Below are 15,051 nucleotides of genomic sequence, written 5' to 3'. Positions count from 1 at the left end.
CCCGTGAGGACATGACCCAAATATTTAAATTGCTTCACTTCCCGAACTGCAGAACCATTCAAATAAACCTGAGGCACCCTCTCCGGACCTCTTCCAGATCTAAAGACTATCATTTCAGATTTAAGACTTTGTATTTCAACCCGTGGTCGTTAGCATAACGACCGCAGATTGAAAGGAATTTTCTTAGCCCTCTGATTGAAGGGCTAATAGCTAAGATTGTTTACACAAACGTTTTCGAGATGGCAACCAATCTTAGTGCTTCTCAGCTCTCCTATCAGATCGTTTATGTACACATTGAAGAGATCCGGGGAGGTTAAGCCACCTTGGCGAACACCACAGTCTAGTCTAAACCCACTAGACAGTGTTTCACCCCACCTTACATGGTTAATCTGGCCACCATACCAGTATCTCAACAGACCTACTATTTCGCTTGGCACCTGAGCCGCATGCAATAATGCTATTACAGTACCTAAGGATAGGCCGGTAGTTACTAGTAGCGCTCAAATTACCCGTTTTATTCCTAACAATAGGTATAACTATCGTTTTCATAAGGTCAATGGTAAATATGAATATCTTAGACACAAATTAAATAAAGAACATAGCTTTGAGTATAGACCATTACCTGCGCACACTATGTGCTCAATACTCAAATTGTCGTGACCTGGTGACTTGCCTCGTTTAATTTTATTTACTGCATTTTTTATGTCGACTGGTGTAAGCTGTACATAATTTCTAGAAAGGTTTTTGGACGAGGGCGTTCCATCTTTAAGTGCTTCTGTATTTAAAGGCTCTAATTTAAATTAAGTTTTTTTTTTTAATTTACAATACTGTAGTTTCACTTTATGTTATTGTTTATTAGCACGATTACACGCCAGACACAGGAAAACATTATCTAATAACTTTATTTTCGCAAGTTATTCGAGTACAGTGTTTTGTTTACTAAATTTTCGTTGGCGACTATAAAGCGTTTGTTTTTGCACTTTTTCACTGATTTAGCCGTCGAATGACGCTAATAACACTTTCACTTGTGTATTGTCCAGAGTTCTATACGTATGTCTTGAAAATAAGCATAAACTTGCAGTTTTATAATTTGAAGTACACTTTTAACACGGAGCCTATGTCACTGTCATCGCACCGCAGCTCGGTAATCGCGCAAGTATATCAGTGTGTTTATGGCATCACAGCTCCCAAACGCACCGACTGACTTTGTTTTTGTTTGAAAGGTGAATTAGTTGGGAGTGTTTTTAGTTACTTTTTTGATGAATTTCAATCAAAGATGACCGCCGTCACAAAATGGTGGATTAAACGATTTTTCGCTATTTCCTCAACATGGACATCAAATTGAAAGGACTTGACTAGTAGAATAGTATACAGTTTGATAATTTTCAGATTCAAAATGGCCAAGAAAAATTGGCTTTTTAAATTCAATTTAATTTCGTTTACTTTATTATCGTTTGTATTGCAAATACAAAATTGTAGTCCTCCGAGTGCACATTAGAGCGATAACGACGCGTTGCGTCGTGTTGCGTTGCGTCGTGTTTACGCTTTACGTGACGCATTCACCGGCAGCCGGCTCAGTGCACGAGTCGAGCGTGCGCAATGCAGTCGTGCTGACCTTTGCCGGTGAACACGAGTGTGCGAGTCGTGCCTGTGGCGAGCGATGTACTGACCTTTGCCGTAGTCGGTGAACATGAGTATGCGCAGGTCGAGGTCGCGCAGCAGCGCGTCGGCCACGCCGTGCGACGCGTCCACCGCCGCCAGCAGCGGCGCCGACAGCTCCCACGCCAGGCGCACGGGCGGCGGCGGCGGCGCGCTCACCTCCCCGCGCGCGTCGCCCTCCGAGTCGTGCCTGTGGCGAGCGATGTACTGACCTTTGCCGTAGTCGGTGAACATGAGTATGCGCAGGTCGAGGTCGCGCAGCAGCGCGTCGGCCACGCCGTGCGACGCGTCCACCGCCGCCAGCAGCGGCGCCGACAGCTCCCACGCCAGGCGCACGGGCGGCGGCGGCGGCGCGCTCACCTCCCCGCGCGCGTCGCCCTCCGAGTCGTACCTGTGGCGAGGAATGTATACCCTCATCTGTTATTTATTTGGGATAACAAATAAATGATTCGGAATGACAAAATACTCAAATTTACACATTGCAAACAGTTTGCCTCGGTAGTTCAATTGCGCCCGATGAGTAAACTTTATTTATTTTTTAGACAGACAGATTTGGCAGATAGAAATTTCAAACTTAAAAACAATATTAGCTAGCTTAAAGAGATATCGATCGAAAAACTTGAAAAATATGTAATGAAGTTTGTTTTTTATTATTTTCCTTTTATCTATCACGTAGTCACGTATCACGACGTAAAAATGAAAAAAAATCGCATAAGAAATAATAGTGATATCAATGCGAGTATATGGGCTAATCAAGCCCTATCACATCCACATCCACATTGTCTAATCTAGTAACATACGTTGACTATCTGTCTACTCACGTAGACAGAAACATACAGGTAGATAGTCTATACACGGATTTCTCCAAAGCTTTTGATGTAGTAGATCATAATGTTCTTATTAATAAATTAAATGCTTATGGTTCTATCGGTAATATCCTGAAGTGGTTTACATCGCACCTATCACATAGGCATATGCGAGTGGTGTTAGGTGGATTTGAATCATCAAAGACTTTTACGGCTTACTCTGGTGTCCCTCAGGGGTCCTTACTTGGACGGATATTTTTTAATATTTTTATTAATGACTTTGTAAACTGTTTTATAAATTCTGAAGTCCTTCTATACGCTGACGATCTAAAAGCCTTTAGTGCCATTAGGTCTACAAATGACTCAGATCTTTTACAGGAAGACCTCAATCGTTTAACTCAGTGGTGCTTAACTAACAAAATCTCATTGAATCATAAGAAATACCTTTGTGTTTCTTTCCATAAAAACTTTCAGTTTGTTTATAAAATTAATACTTATAACATTGAAAGTTTACATTATGTAAGAGATTTGGGTGTAGGTATTGATACTAAATTAAGTTTTATTCCACATATTGATAACACCATCCCCATACTCCAGCTCTGACCACATGACGTACTCCCACAGATGGTCCATCACCGACGTGTCCGCCAGTATACAATAAGTCAACTCACCCATACTCCAGCTCTGACCACATGACGTACTCCCACAGATGGTCCATCACCGACGTGTCCGCCAGTATACAATAAGTCAACTCACCCATACTCCAGCTCTGACCACATGACGTACTCCCACAGATGGTCCATCACCGACGTGTCCGCCAGTATACAATAAGTCAACTCACCCATACTCCAGCTCTGACCACATGACGTACTCCCACAGATGGTCACCGACGTGTCCGCCAGTATACAATAAGTCAACTCACCCATACTCCAGCTCTGACCACATGACGTACTCCCACAGATGGCCCATCACCGGCGCGTCCGCCCTGGAACGAGTCATTCGCATCACACACTTATTTATACTTTTGTTTTATTTGATCTGATTGTTTGTTTGAATTGAGTACGCTCTGAAACTACTGGATCAATTTAAAAAATTAAATTTGGACTGAGTGACCTAGAGGCGCTAGACAAAGGAATAGAATAAGAAATTCATAAGAAAACTGAAAACATGTTTTGTAGATAATAAAATGGTTGGGGAACCTGTTTAATATCAAATAAATATATATATCTTTGCAGATATACTTATATATAAATATATAAATTGAAGACAGCAACTTAGCTACCAAGTCCTACAAGAAGGTTCTAAAGAAAGCTCGTTTCTACCGCAACAACGGCATTGCAGCCAAATTAGCTTCTTATCCACAGCTTAGCAAAGCTTTTTGGTGTCTCGCGAAACGAACTACTGCCATCTTTCTCTTCTGCCCTTGCTGAAACCGGATGGACCGCTGGCTTTCACCTCAAAACCACCACACACCGCTACCATCTTGCGACACTGCTATGAGAGACAAATATTCGCTTACGCCAATGTGAAGTTTTGAAGGTGCTCCGCAGCTTGGATGTGAATGAGGCCAGTGGTCCTGGTGGAATACCAGCATTTCACTGAAGACATGTGCCCCCGAGTTGTCTCCTGTTGTAACGCCGGTTCCGTCTCTCCCTGAAGTCTGCTCAGGTTCCGAAGGCTTGGATGGTTGCTAATGTACAACCAGTACCAAAAAAACCGGACAAGTGCGAGTAGAACTCGCGTCACGAGGGTTCCGAACGTTCCGAACGGTCATTATTATCGTCGTATCGGTAATTTTCGTCGTTTTTTAAAAAAATAACTTGGAAATTATTCATTTTAAAATTACAAAAAAAATATATTTGAGATCCTCATAATAAGTTTTTGCGTTTTATTTGTCACATGATGCAGTAAGAACTTTTTTTTTGTGTTTTCCATCTTGCCCCCCAGAAGAAAACCTTCATATTCGAAAATTTCATATTTCTGAGGTTTTCCGTAAATCTTCAAGTAGAAAGCTAACTTCTGATTTTTTTTTTAAATTTTAGGTTTGGTAGTTTCGGAGAAAAGGGGGGGGGGAACGGTCTATTTTCTTGAATAACTTGGTAACTATCTATTCCAAAATTACAATAAAAATATTTTTAAAATCCTCTCATTAAGACATTCCATTTGATGTATCACATGATGCAGATTGAACAAAAATTTTTTTGAATTTTCCATCTTGCCCCCCAAAGTGACCTTCATATTAAAAAATATCATACTTTCAAAATTTTCCAGAACTGTTCAAGTAAAAAGCTTATTTCTTTTTTTTTCTCAAAATTTTAGATACAGTAGTTTCGGAGAAAAAGGGCATGGTCAATTTTCGTCTATTTGTTTAAATAACTTAAAAGGTAATTTTATTTTAATTCCAAAAAAAATATTTTTGAAATCTTCTTATCAAGACCTATCATTTGATGTATCACACGATAAAGTTAGTGAAAGTTTTTTTTTTCAATTTTCCATCTTGTGTGCTCGTCACAAAATGTGCGCGAGGCGGATTATAAGGGTTACGTTTTTGTACTACGTACGTTCGGAACCCTAAAAAGGATCTCCTTTCGGACCATCAGTACGGTTTTCGTCGCGACCTTTCGATAGGTGATCTTCTAGTGTGTGACATTTACATCTGGGATGAAGCCATTGAGTAGCATGGTGAAGCGCTTGCTGTTTCACTAGACGTCTCGAAGGCTTTTGACCGGGTCTGGCATGATGGCCTTCTAAGTAAGCTTCCTGCCTACGTGATACCCTCAAGCCGATACGATTTCAGATTTCCTGAGCGAACGATCATTTCGAGTTGTCGTAGACGGCAGCTCGTCTGATCCAATGGCAATCAATGCCGGAGTTCCTCAGGGATCAGTTCTCTCCGCTACACTTTTCCTGCTGCACATAAATGACCTGATTGAACCAGGTTTATTTGGGTATGCCGACGACAGCACTGTAACGGATAGATATATGTCCATTGTCCAATCCCTGCGCTAGTAGGGCTGAGACCCTTGAGCAAAGAGAGACATTGGTAGAACGTATCAATGTAACCTTAAACAAGGGGACTGGGGAGACGCCAATCTAGTAAAATGTAATACTCCCAAAACGCAGGCGTGTTAATTCACTGCGAATCCAGCTTACTCCTACTTTCCGGAATAAATCGGTTCCTATCACCGACAGTATTGAGCTTTTGGGTATTACAATATCGTCCAAGCTCAACTTCTTCAGAAACAACTGAAAAAGCTCGATATCCTAAATAAGGTGAAGCAACTTCACGCCGGAACGGCTACTTAACCTTCACAAAGCTCAGGTTCGTTCGTGCACGGAGTACTGCTCCATTTATGGGATGGGTCAGCCAAATATCAGCTTGCTGCTATAGACTCGGTGGATCGCCGAGCTAGAAGGCTCATCGGTGACGAGGCGCTAACTAATGCAAAATTGCAATCATTGTTGAAAAATTGTCTGTCTGTCGGTGTTTCAGTGTCAGGATTTATTGAGGAGTGCGCTCAGGAACACGTCACCTTCGTTCGATCCGCGTGTTAACTATCTTTCTCCACTACAAAGCCACGTTACTGGTGAATGTCATAGGTTAAACTGAACCCCCGTACTCTCACGGGAACGGAATGTACGCGGTTGAAACCGCGGGGGCTTCGACTAGTGTAATATAATGTGATATAATAATATGATAGGTAGAATAGTGTTTTAAAGGAAAAAGCACAATTTTCTTTGCAGCAGTGTATGTGTGCGTGCGTGCGTGTGTAGTATGATATACTCACCACGTGTGTTCAGTGTTGAAGCCGACCTGTAACGAAATTATATAGAATTAATAAGGATTTCTTAAAAACCTGAATTAAAAAAATCATGTCTTATCAAATTTTTCAAGCGCCAAAAACGCTGACGTCCATTTTGTGACATACAATGTTCCGTGATGAACTAAACGTCAAACTAATTGTTAAGTAATATTTTTGTCAATGCTCAGGTGTACAGGTAATGTAATGTTTTGGTTAAGGTTTTGTAAGGTGATCGTGACGTCATGAAGCAGTTGTTATATAGATCATCATAGCCGACAGCGTCGTAACGCAACGCAACGCACTGATGGGGCACCGCTCTATGTGTACATATCCACTCACGGAGCCGTCGGTGCTGAAGCACAGGTTGAAGGACTTGTCGAACCAGCGGTCGTGGCCCGCGCCGTGCAGCAACACGCGCCCGTACTCGTCCAGCCGCGAACGTCGCTCTCGTCGAACGACGTGACGCAACGCAACGCAACGCAACGCACTGATGGGGCACCGCTCTATGTGTACATATCCACTCACGGAGCCGTCGGTGCTGAAGCACAGGTTGAAGGACTTGTCGAACCAGCGGTCGTGGCCCGCGCCGTGCAGCAACACGCGCCCGTACTCGTCCAGCCGCGACACGTCGCTCTCGTCGAACGACGTGACGCAACGCAACGCAACGCACTGATGGGGCACCGCTCTATGTGTACATATCCACTCACGGAGCCGTCGGTGCTGAAGCACAGGTTGAAGGACTTGTCGAACCAGCGGTCGTGGCCCGCGCCGTGCAGCAACACGCGCCCGTACTCGTCCAGCCGCGAACGTCGCTCTCGTCGAACGACGTGACGCAACGCAACGCAACGCAACGCACTGATGGGGCACCGCTCTATGTGTACATATCCACTCACGGAGCCGTCGGTGCTGAAGCACAGGTTGAAGGACTTGTCGAACCAGCGGTCGTGGCCCGCGCCGTGCAGCAACACGCGCCCGTACTCGTCCAGCCGCGACACGTCGCTCTCGTCGAACGACGTGACGCAACGCAACGCAACGCACTGATGGGGCACCGCTCTATGTGTACATATCCACTCACGGAGCCGTCGGTGCTGAAGCACAGGTTGAAGGACTTGTCGAACCAGCGGTCGTGGCCCGCGCCGTGCAGCAACACGCGCCCGTACTCGTCCAGCCGCGAACGTCGCTCTCGTCGAACGACGTGACGCAACGCAACGCAACGCAACGCACTGATGGGGCACCGCTCTATGTGTACATATCCACTCACGGAGCCGTCGGTGCTGAAGCACAGGTTGAAGGACTTGTCGAACCAGCGGTCGTGGCCCGCGCCGTGCAGCAACACGCGCCCGTACTCGTCCAGCCGCGACACGTCGCTCTCGTCGAACCCGTACGCCATACAATCTGCAAACCGTGCATCCATTTTTTATATCTGAACAACATGTGAAAAGTGCAAAAACAGTTGTCTATCAATTAATCCGTTGCTGAGCAAACAATCATATATTGTATTTTATTTTATTAGGGTACCAACAGGTCAACAACACAACAACAACACAACAACAACACAACAACTCTCAAATACAATATAGATACGAGCAGTACAGTAATGTTACAGACCCACTTATTGGTCACATCTATTTGCAACGTATTCAATTAGGTTGAAAACAAAAGAAAATAATACACTCGAGACACTGATTACAAGTTTTGAGATGAAAGGAGAAGACCGAACAACGAATAAATAAAAATAGAATTAAAGCAACTGAACAACTCAACTGAGTCCTCCTGTCAAAAGTTTTACTACGGCCGAAGTTTTGAGAGCTATAAAACATCTCGAAAATAGAAAAGCACCAGGCTTTGATTTAATAACCGCAGAAGTCCTTAAAAATCTCCCAAAAAAAGCTATTGTCTTTCTTACAACTCTCTTTAATGGTATACTTAGATTGTCGTACTATCCACAGATATGGAAAATATCACAAATAATCATGATTCCAAGACCTGGAAAAGATCACTTCTTAGTATCATCATACAGACCTATCAGTCTCCTACCTTTGTTGTCGAAGCTGTTGGAAAATTTACTTCTGCAACGATTAAAAACGCACATATCAAAGGAAGCTCGCACACCAGACCACCAATTTGGATTTAGGGAAGGTCACTCGACTGTCGAGCAAGTACATAGAGTGGTCAATAAAATAAGACAGTCTCTCGAAAAGAAAGAATATTGCTCGGCGGCCTTTTTAGACGTTCAACAAGCTTTTGACAGAGTGTGGCATAAAGACCTATATATAAAATAAAAATGGACTTCCCACACAACATTTACACCCTGCTTAAATCTTACTTGGAAGACAGAATATCTCAAGTCGTGGAGGGCGAAGACAGCTCTAAGTTTTACGAAATCAAAGCAGGTGTCCCGCAAGTATCAGTGTTGGGACCTATACCCTGTATACTGCTGACTTGCCTGATATGCCAGGTATCCTCACAGCAACGTTCGCTGATGACACTGCGGCGCTAAGTAGTACACAAAACAAATCCCAAAGTGGCATCACAAAAGCTTCAGAACCACCTAGATGACATAGACCAGTGGATGCGAATTTGGAGAGTCAAAGCCAGTGCATCCAAATCTACTCACGTCACTTTTACACTTAGACCCGAAAACTGCCCAGAGATAAAACTTGGTAAAGAGACTCTACCACAGAGCAACGAAGCTAAATATCTAGGTTTTCATCTAGATAGGAGGCAGACCTGGCAGGCTCACATAAAAAGAAGAGAGAGGAGCTCCGTATTCGCACTACATCCTTAATGTGGTTACTCGGCCGCCACTCTAGACTGTCACTCAACAACAAGTTACTCGTGTACAAAAGTGTTCTAAAGCCGATCTGGACGTATGGCTTGGAGCTGTGGGGCACAGCCAGTCACTCCAATATTGAAATACTCCAGAGATACCAAAACCTAGTATTCCGCACAATACTAAACGCCCCCTGGTTCACCAAAACAGCAGACATGCATGAGTATCTTGAAATGCCGACTATCAAGGAAGAAATAACAAAGAACAAAAGCAGACTACAAGAACACACAAATAGTCTTGCCAAATTGCTTATCACGCCTGGTTAGACCAAAAGGCTATAGCGATCCACTGTGGATGGAAAAGGACCACAACACGGAGAGTCGCTTAATGGAGTGACCTTTAACTAGAAACATGATCTGCTATGAAAAATTCAGTTTATAGTCAAGCGACTGATCACTGATAGATGTAACTGAACACAAAAAAAAAAGAATTAAAGCAAAACTACAAGGAATTTCCTTTTGTACACGGGGCTTGTTTCACCGTCTGTGAGCCGCCCAACATATGTTAAGCGTGTGAAGTAGCTTGAGGTCAATGTTGAGGTCAATGCGACCTCGAGCTACTTCAAACGCTTGCGAAATAAAATAATTAAACTTCCTGTTTAATTTTGTTTGGTAATGAAGTTATTGAACCTATTTTAAGCCCCGCCTCAAACAAACAAAATGCAATACCATAAACATTTTAAATTTTATTTCATCAGTCACACTGGAACGCTCAAAGCGGAAGGACTTTTTGCGCAATAGGAAACATGCACGTTCTTTTTTTATTTTTTAAATTAATCAATCACATCAACATTACATAGAAAAATATTTGTCAAAGTGCAATTGAAAACATTGAACAAATTTGAACATGGTCTTGGTCACGTGCGCCCAGTGCGAGCGCTCGTCGCTCAGGATCTGCCGCAGCCGAGGACTCACTCACCCAGCGACACGTGGAAGGCGGCCCGCTCGATGCAGTGCAGCGACGTGCGGTTGTGTCCGCGCTGGAACATGGTCTGCCGCACGTGCGCCCAGTGCGAGCGCTCGTCGCTCAGGATCTGCCGCAGCCGAGGACTCACTCACCCAGCGACACGTGGAAGGCGGCCCGCTCGATGCAGTGCAGCGACGTGCGGTTGTGTCCGCGCTGGAACATGGTCTGCCGCACGTGCGCCCAGTGCGAGCGCTCGTCGCTCAGGATCTGCCGCAGCCGAGGACTCACTCACCCAGCGACACGTGGAAGGCGGCCCGCTCGATGCAGTGCAGCGACGTGCGGTTGTGTCCGCGCTGGAACATGGTCTGCCGCACGTGCGCCCAGTGCGAGCGCTCGTCGCTCAGGATCTGCCGCAGCCGAGGACTCACTCACCCAGCGACACGTGGAAGGCGGCCCGCTCGATGCAGTGCAGCGACGTGCGGTTGTGTCCGCGCTGGAACATGGTCTGCCGCACGTGCGCCCAGTGCGAGCGCTCGTCGCTCAGGATCTGCCGCAGCCGAGGACTCACTCACCCAGCGACACGTGGAAGGCGGCCCGCTCGATGCAGTGCAGCGACGTGCGGTTGTGTCCGCGCTGGAACATGGTCTGCCGCACGTGCGCCCAGTGCGAGCGCTCGTCGCTCAGGATCTGCCGCAGCCGAGGACTCACTCACCCAGCGACACGTGGAAGGCGGCCCGCTCGATGCAGTGCAGCGACGTGCGGTTGTGTCCGCGCTGGAACATGGTCTGCCGCACGTGCGCCCAGTGCGAGCGCTCGTCGCTCAGGATCTGCCGCAGCCGAGGACTCACTCACCCAGCGACACGTGGAAGGCGGCCCGCTCGATGCAGTGCAGCGACGTGCGGTTGTGTCCGCGCTGGAACATGGTCTGCCGCACGTGCGCCCAGTGCGAGCGCTCGTCGCTCAGGATCTGCCGCAGCCGAGGACTCACTCACCCAGCGACACGTGGAAGGCGGCCCGCTCGATGCAGTGCAGCGACGTGCGGTTGTGTCCGCGCTGGAACATGGTCTGCCGCACGTGCGCCCAGTGCGAGCGCTCGTCGCTCAGGATCTGCCGCAGCCGAGGACTCACTCACCCAGCGACACGTGGAAGGCGGCCCGCTCGATGCAGTGCAGCGACGTGCGGTTGTGTCCGCGCTGGAACATGGTCTGCCGCACGTGCGCCCAGTGCGAGCGCTCGTCGCTCAGGATCTGCCGCAGCCGAGGACTCACTCACCCAGCGACACGTGGAAGGCGGCCCGCTCGATGCAGTGCAGCGACGTGCGGTTGTGTCCGCGCTGGAACATGGTCTGCCGCACGTGCGCCCAGTGCGAGCGCTCGCCCGCCGTCAGCGCCGCGAGCCGCACCTCGCCCGGCGCCGCCTCCGCCTCGTCGCTCAGGATCTGCTGCAGCTGGCTGACCGGCCGCGACGATATCGATCATTTTTATTTATTTATGTACAACTGATTCTCGTTCCTAATTGTAACCCAACGAGTTCCCGGCGGCTCCCCTTCTCCCGGCTACGGCGGCGGCCAAAGGGATAGCGGGGCGGGGGACGTTAAGAATCTCCGGGTGACGACACGCTATCGAAAACGACTGACCTCGGCAACGTAAAATGGACGGACTTTAATGCTCGACGAAAGCATAACAGTCAAAGGCTGAACTGGATAACGTAAAATGGAATATTTTAGGGTTGTGCGAAGTCCGCAGAGAGTGGAAGGACACCCAGACACTAGAATCAGGCCACCTTTTCTATCACAGTCAAAGGGACAGGGCGGCGTTGGATTCTTTGTCAATAGGGATCTCGTTGATGACGTCATAGAAATATCCTATATAGTGTTTCTTCACGGGTCGCGTATCTATTAACTAATATTATAAAGCTAAAGAGTTTGTTTGTTTGATTGATTGAACGCGCTAATCTCAGGAACTAGTGGTCCGATTTGAAAAATTCTTTCAGTATTAGATAGCCCATTTATCGAGGAAGGCTATAGGCTATATATTATCCCCGTATTTCTACGGGAACGAGAACCACGCGGGTGAAACCGCGTGCTCCAAGTCCGGCACTCACGTCTGTATCTCGGCGGGGTTGAGCAGGCGGCCGCGCGCGTACACCAGCAGCTTGTAGTAGCGGCCGCGGTGGTGCACCGACACGTGCGCCGAGTCCTGGTAGTGCACGATGCGGTCGCGCTCCACGCCCGGCACGCGCACCGTGTTGAACAGCCGCTCGTATTGCCACGAGCACAGCGGGACCATCCCCTGCAGCATTATCTGCGCCCGACGCCCGGATGGAATATATATATACAATAGTACAGTTTATGTAAGACTAAATATTAATTTGTACAAACGAAAAGGAAACCCACGTATCACTAGACACGGGCACAAGTTAGTTATTTCTGCATATCGTCTCCAAAGAGTAAAAAAAATCTTTTGTAGGTTCGGGTGTACTCTTCTATAATAAGATCCCCGAGACTGTGATGGTCCTGCCGATGCATAGCTTTGAGCGATGTGTTAAAAAACATTTACTCAGTCGAGGGTACTACGACATCGATGAGTTCCTCAATGATAAAGATGCTCGGAGGCCGTCGGATCAGCTTTCACCTTCACACAGGAAGTAAAACTATAAGAAATTGTAATTGTTATCAATTGTAAATTATAATACTGTATGACTTTTTCATTTCAAAAGAGCGACTGTTGAGTTTCTCGCCGGTATCTTCTCAACAGAACCTGCCTTCCGAACCGGCGGTAGAATCTTTACAAATAGTCAACTGACGTGTCAAAAGTGCTCGTAAACTGAGCCTACTTGAAATAAAAGATTTTTGATTTTGATTTTGAAATGATTCATTTCTTTTTTAAACGTCTTTATTGTACATGTATACATTGGAACGACAGACTCGTAAACGATTCTCACGTCTGCCACGCTACGGTCGTTCGCCTGCGCCCGGACGGACGAGCGACCGCAGCGTGCACGTCCGCAGACACTCACCGGCTCCAGCTCCTGGCGCTCGATGAGCCGGCGGAAGCGCAGCGCGAAGTGGATGACGGTGGCGGCGCGCGCGGCCTGCCGGCGCGTGGGCCGCAGCAGCGTGTCGGTGCCGTAGAAGTTGGAGTTGACCATCAGCGGCGAGCGCCCGCGCAGGTACACGTACTCCTCCCACCAGTCCGACACGTAGTTGCTCGACCACCTGCGCACCACCGTCCCGTCATCGCCACACGCTCGCGCTCGACTCGAGCGACGAGCCGTGGCGCTGCAGTCGTACCTCACGTTCCGAAACGCTCGGGTCTTTTGGTTTTTTTTTAATATTATCTCTGTTCTTAAGGCCACACGAAGGCTCAAAGGCCAAACGGCCCGGGGTCTGAATACACTTGAGAGTCTTCGTTTTCAGAACTTCGAGCCCTGATATGAGGCTAGCTTTTTAAAAGGCTCGCGTCTTTCGATAAAGGCTAAAAGGGCTCTGAAACCTCGCGCAAAGCCCATTTAAAAGTTTAGGTATTTTCTGATCACTGCGACGCTCAGCTGTTCTACGATAAAAAGGTGAAGGAGGAACCGAACGGACAGTTCCTGGGCTCACTCTCCGAAATCGATCTTGTAGCGAACGACGGAGAGGCAACCCATCGGCGACGCTCCGTCGTCTGCGATTGTGTGCGAGATGATGCTTCGTCAGCCCGGGGCTTCGACATCGGCGAGTCATCATTTCACACAGTGGGGCGAGGCTTCTCGTCTCGGAGAGGCGTCTGGAGCTTCACCTCACAGGGTCATCGACTCTGTGACGTCACCACCGGTCGTCACAGCGGCGCCGAGAGCAGACAGAGTTCCGCAGAGGTCTGCGTTCTGCGCCGAGAGCGTGAAGCGCGATGGGACCGCTCGCTGTCGCTCTCGGTCTCGGCCGTCGGTCACTCGCAGACTTTGGGCAGACAGCGGAACTCTCGGAACGCCTAAATATTCTGTAGTAGTATTTCCCAAAAATAAAAAGGTTTCATACCACGATTTGAGAACCAGATATCTCTGCAGCTTGACCGCTATGCCCTCTTCGAACTCTTTGGCGAGCCCTTCCACGCGCCGGTAGTTGTCGTCGTCCAGGAGGGGCCGGACACTCAACAAGTACTGAAATTAAATGACAATATATTGGCGTTCGCAGAGTCGTCACAATCGGGGGAAACAGTACGGTGCAACGGCTACATTTATGTCGACCCAAAATTCAAAGACATCAAAGAAGTCTGAGCGGCCATCGCTCACAGTGGAGGGGAAAGCGCCGCAGGTCGCGGTGAATTGTCTGTGTTTCGACATTTAGGGTAGGACTCCAGATATTTAGTGATTTTATCTTTTTTAAGACGTGAGATAATTCTCAATTAGAGTTGAGAAATTGGTAGACTCGAGCCCTTCGGCCCTCGCGTTTAGGACTCGGAGTCTTATTATAACGGTCACGTTAGCTTCACCAGTAACTATGTATGTAAGAAAATCTTGGAATCCTAATTTGGCCCACCTCCCAGTCTTCGATTAGGATGAAATTGTGCACACGCTCTGAGTTCTGATGACGATACACGACTAGCTAAGAAACCTTATTACAAATCCAAGATGGCGAACTGGTTGTATGATCCACCCCCATGATATGGGTATCAAATGAAAATACGAAAAATTTCCATTTGTATTTTTTTTGAGAGTGCTAAAAGCGTGTTTTATAGTTTTTTTAATTATTATTTATAGCTCCGCTGCTAATGGAACGGCTTTTGAAAAGACTCGAGTCGTGAAAAAGGCCCGAGCGCTTTTTTAGACTCGAGTCCTATTTTAGAGGTTAATGTTTTGTAGTCTTAGTTTAGACTCTGGCCTTCTGGACTAGTATGCATTTTCAAATTTCTTATTCCGGCACCAATTTCATTCAAACTTATCAAAATAAAAAAAAAACCTTAACCTCTTAGACAGGATCGAGGCGCGAAGGCTCAGAGCCCTTTCTGCCTTTAGCTTTTTAGCCTTTATGAAAAGACGCTAGCCTTTTCAAAAAGCTAGTCTTATA

General features: G+C 47.1%; 1 protein-coding gene across 1 annotated transcript in view; it reads right to left on the bottom strand.

Moving 5' to 3' along the window:
* The window catches only part of LOC112045524 (carnitine O-palmitoyltransferase 1, liver isoform), a 35,664-nt gene that overhangs the window by 7,440 nt on the left and 13,173 nt on the right, over nt 1-15,051 (bottom strand). The window contains exons 6-13 of the mRNA XM_052890925.1: nt 14,023-14,144; nt 13,026-13,224; nt 12,111-12,310; nt 11,280-11,458; nt 7,530-7,663; nt 6,254-6,279; nt 3,388-3,450; nt 1,671-2,050 (exon numbers count right to left, since the gene is read on the bottom strand). Of these exons, the coding sequence (XP_052746885.1) occupies nt 1,671-2,050; nt 3,388-3,450; nt 6,254-6,279; nt 7,530-7,663; nt 11,280-11,458; nt 12,111-12,310; nt 13,026-13,224; nt 14,023-14,144 (1,303 nt within the window). The remainder of the gene's footprint in view (nt 1-1,670; nt 2,051-3,387; nt 3,451-6,253; nt 6,280-7,529; nt 7,664-11,279; nt 11,459-12,110; nt 12,311-13,025; nt 13,225-14,022; nt 14,145-15,051) is intronic.

This window comes from Bicyclus anynana, chromosome Z, assembly GCF_947172395.1.
Source record: "Bicyclus anynana chromosome Z, ilBicAnyn1.1, whole genome shotgun sequence".
NCBI lineage: Eukaryota > Metazoa > Arthropoda > Insecta > Lepidoptera > Nymphalidae > Bicyclus > Bicyclus anynana.
Note: the sequence above shows the minus strand (reverse complement) of the source record. Positions and strands in the feature narration are given on the sequence as shown.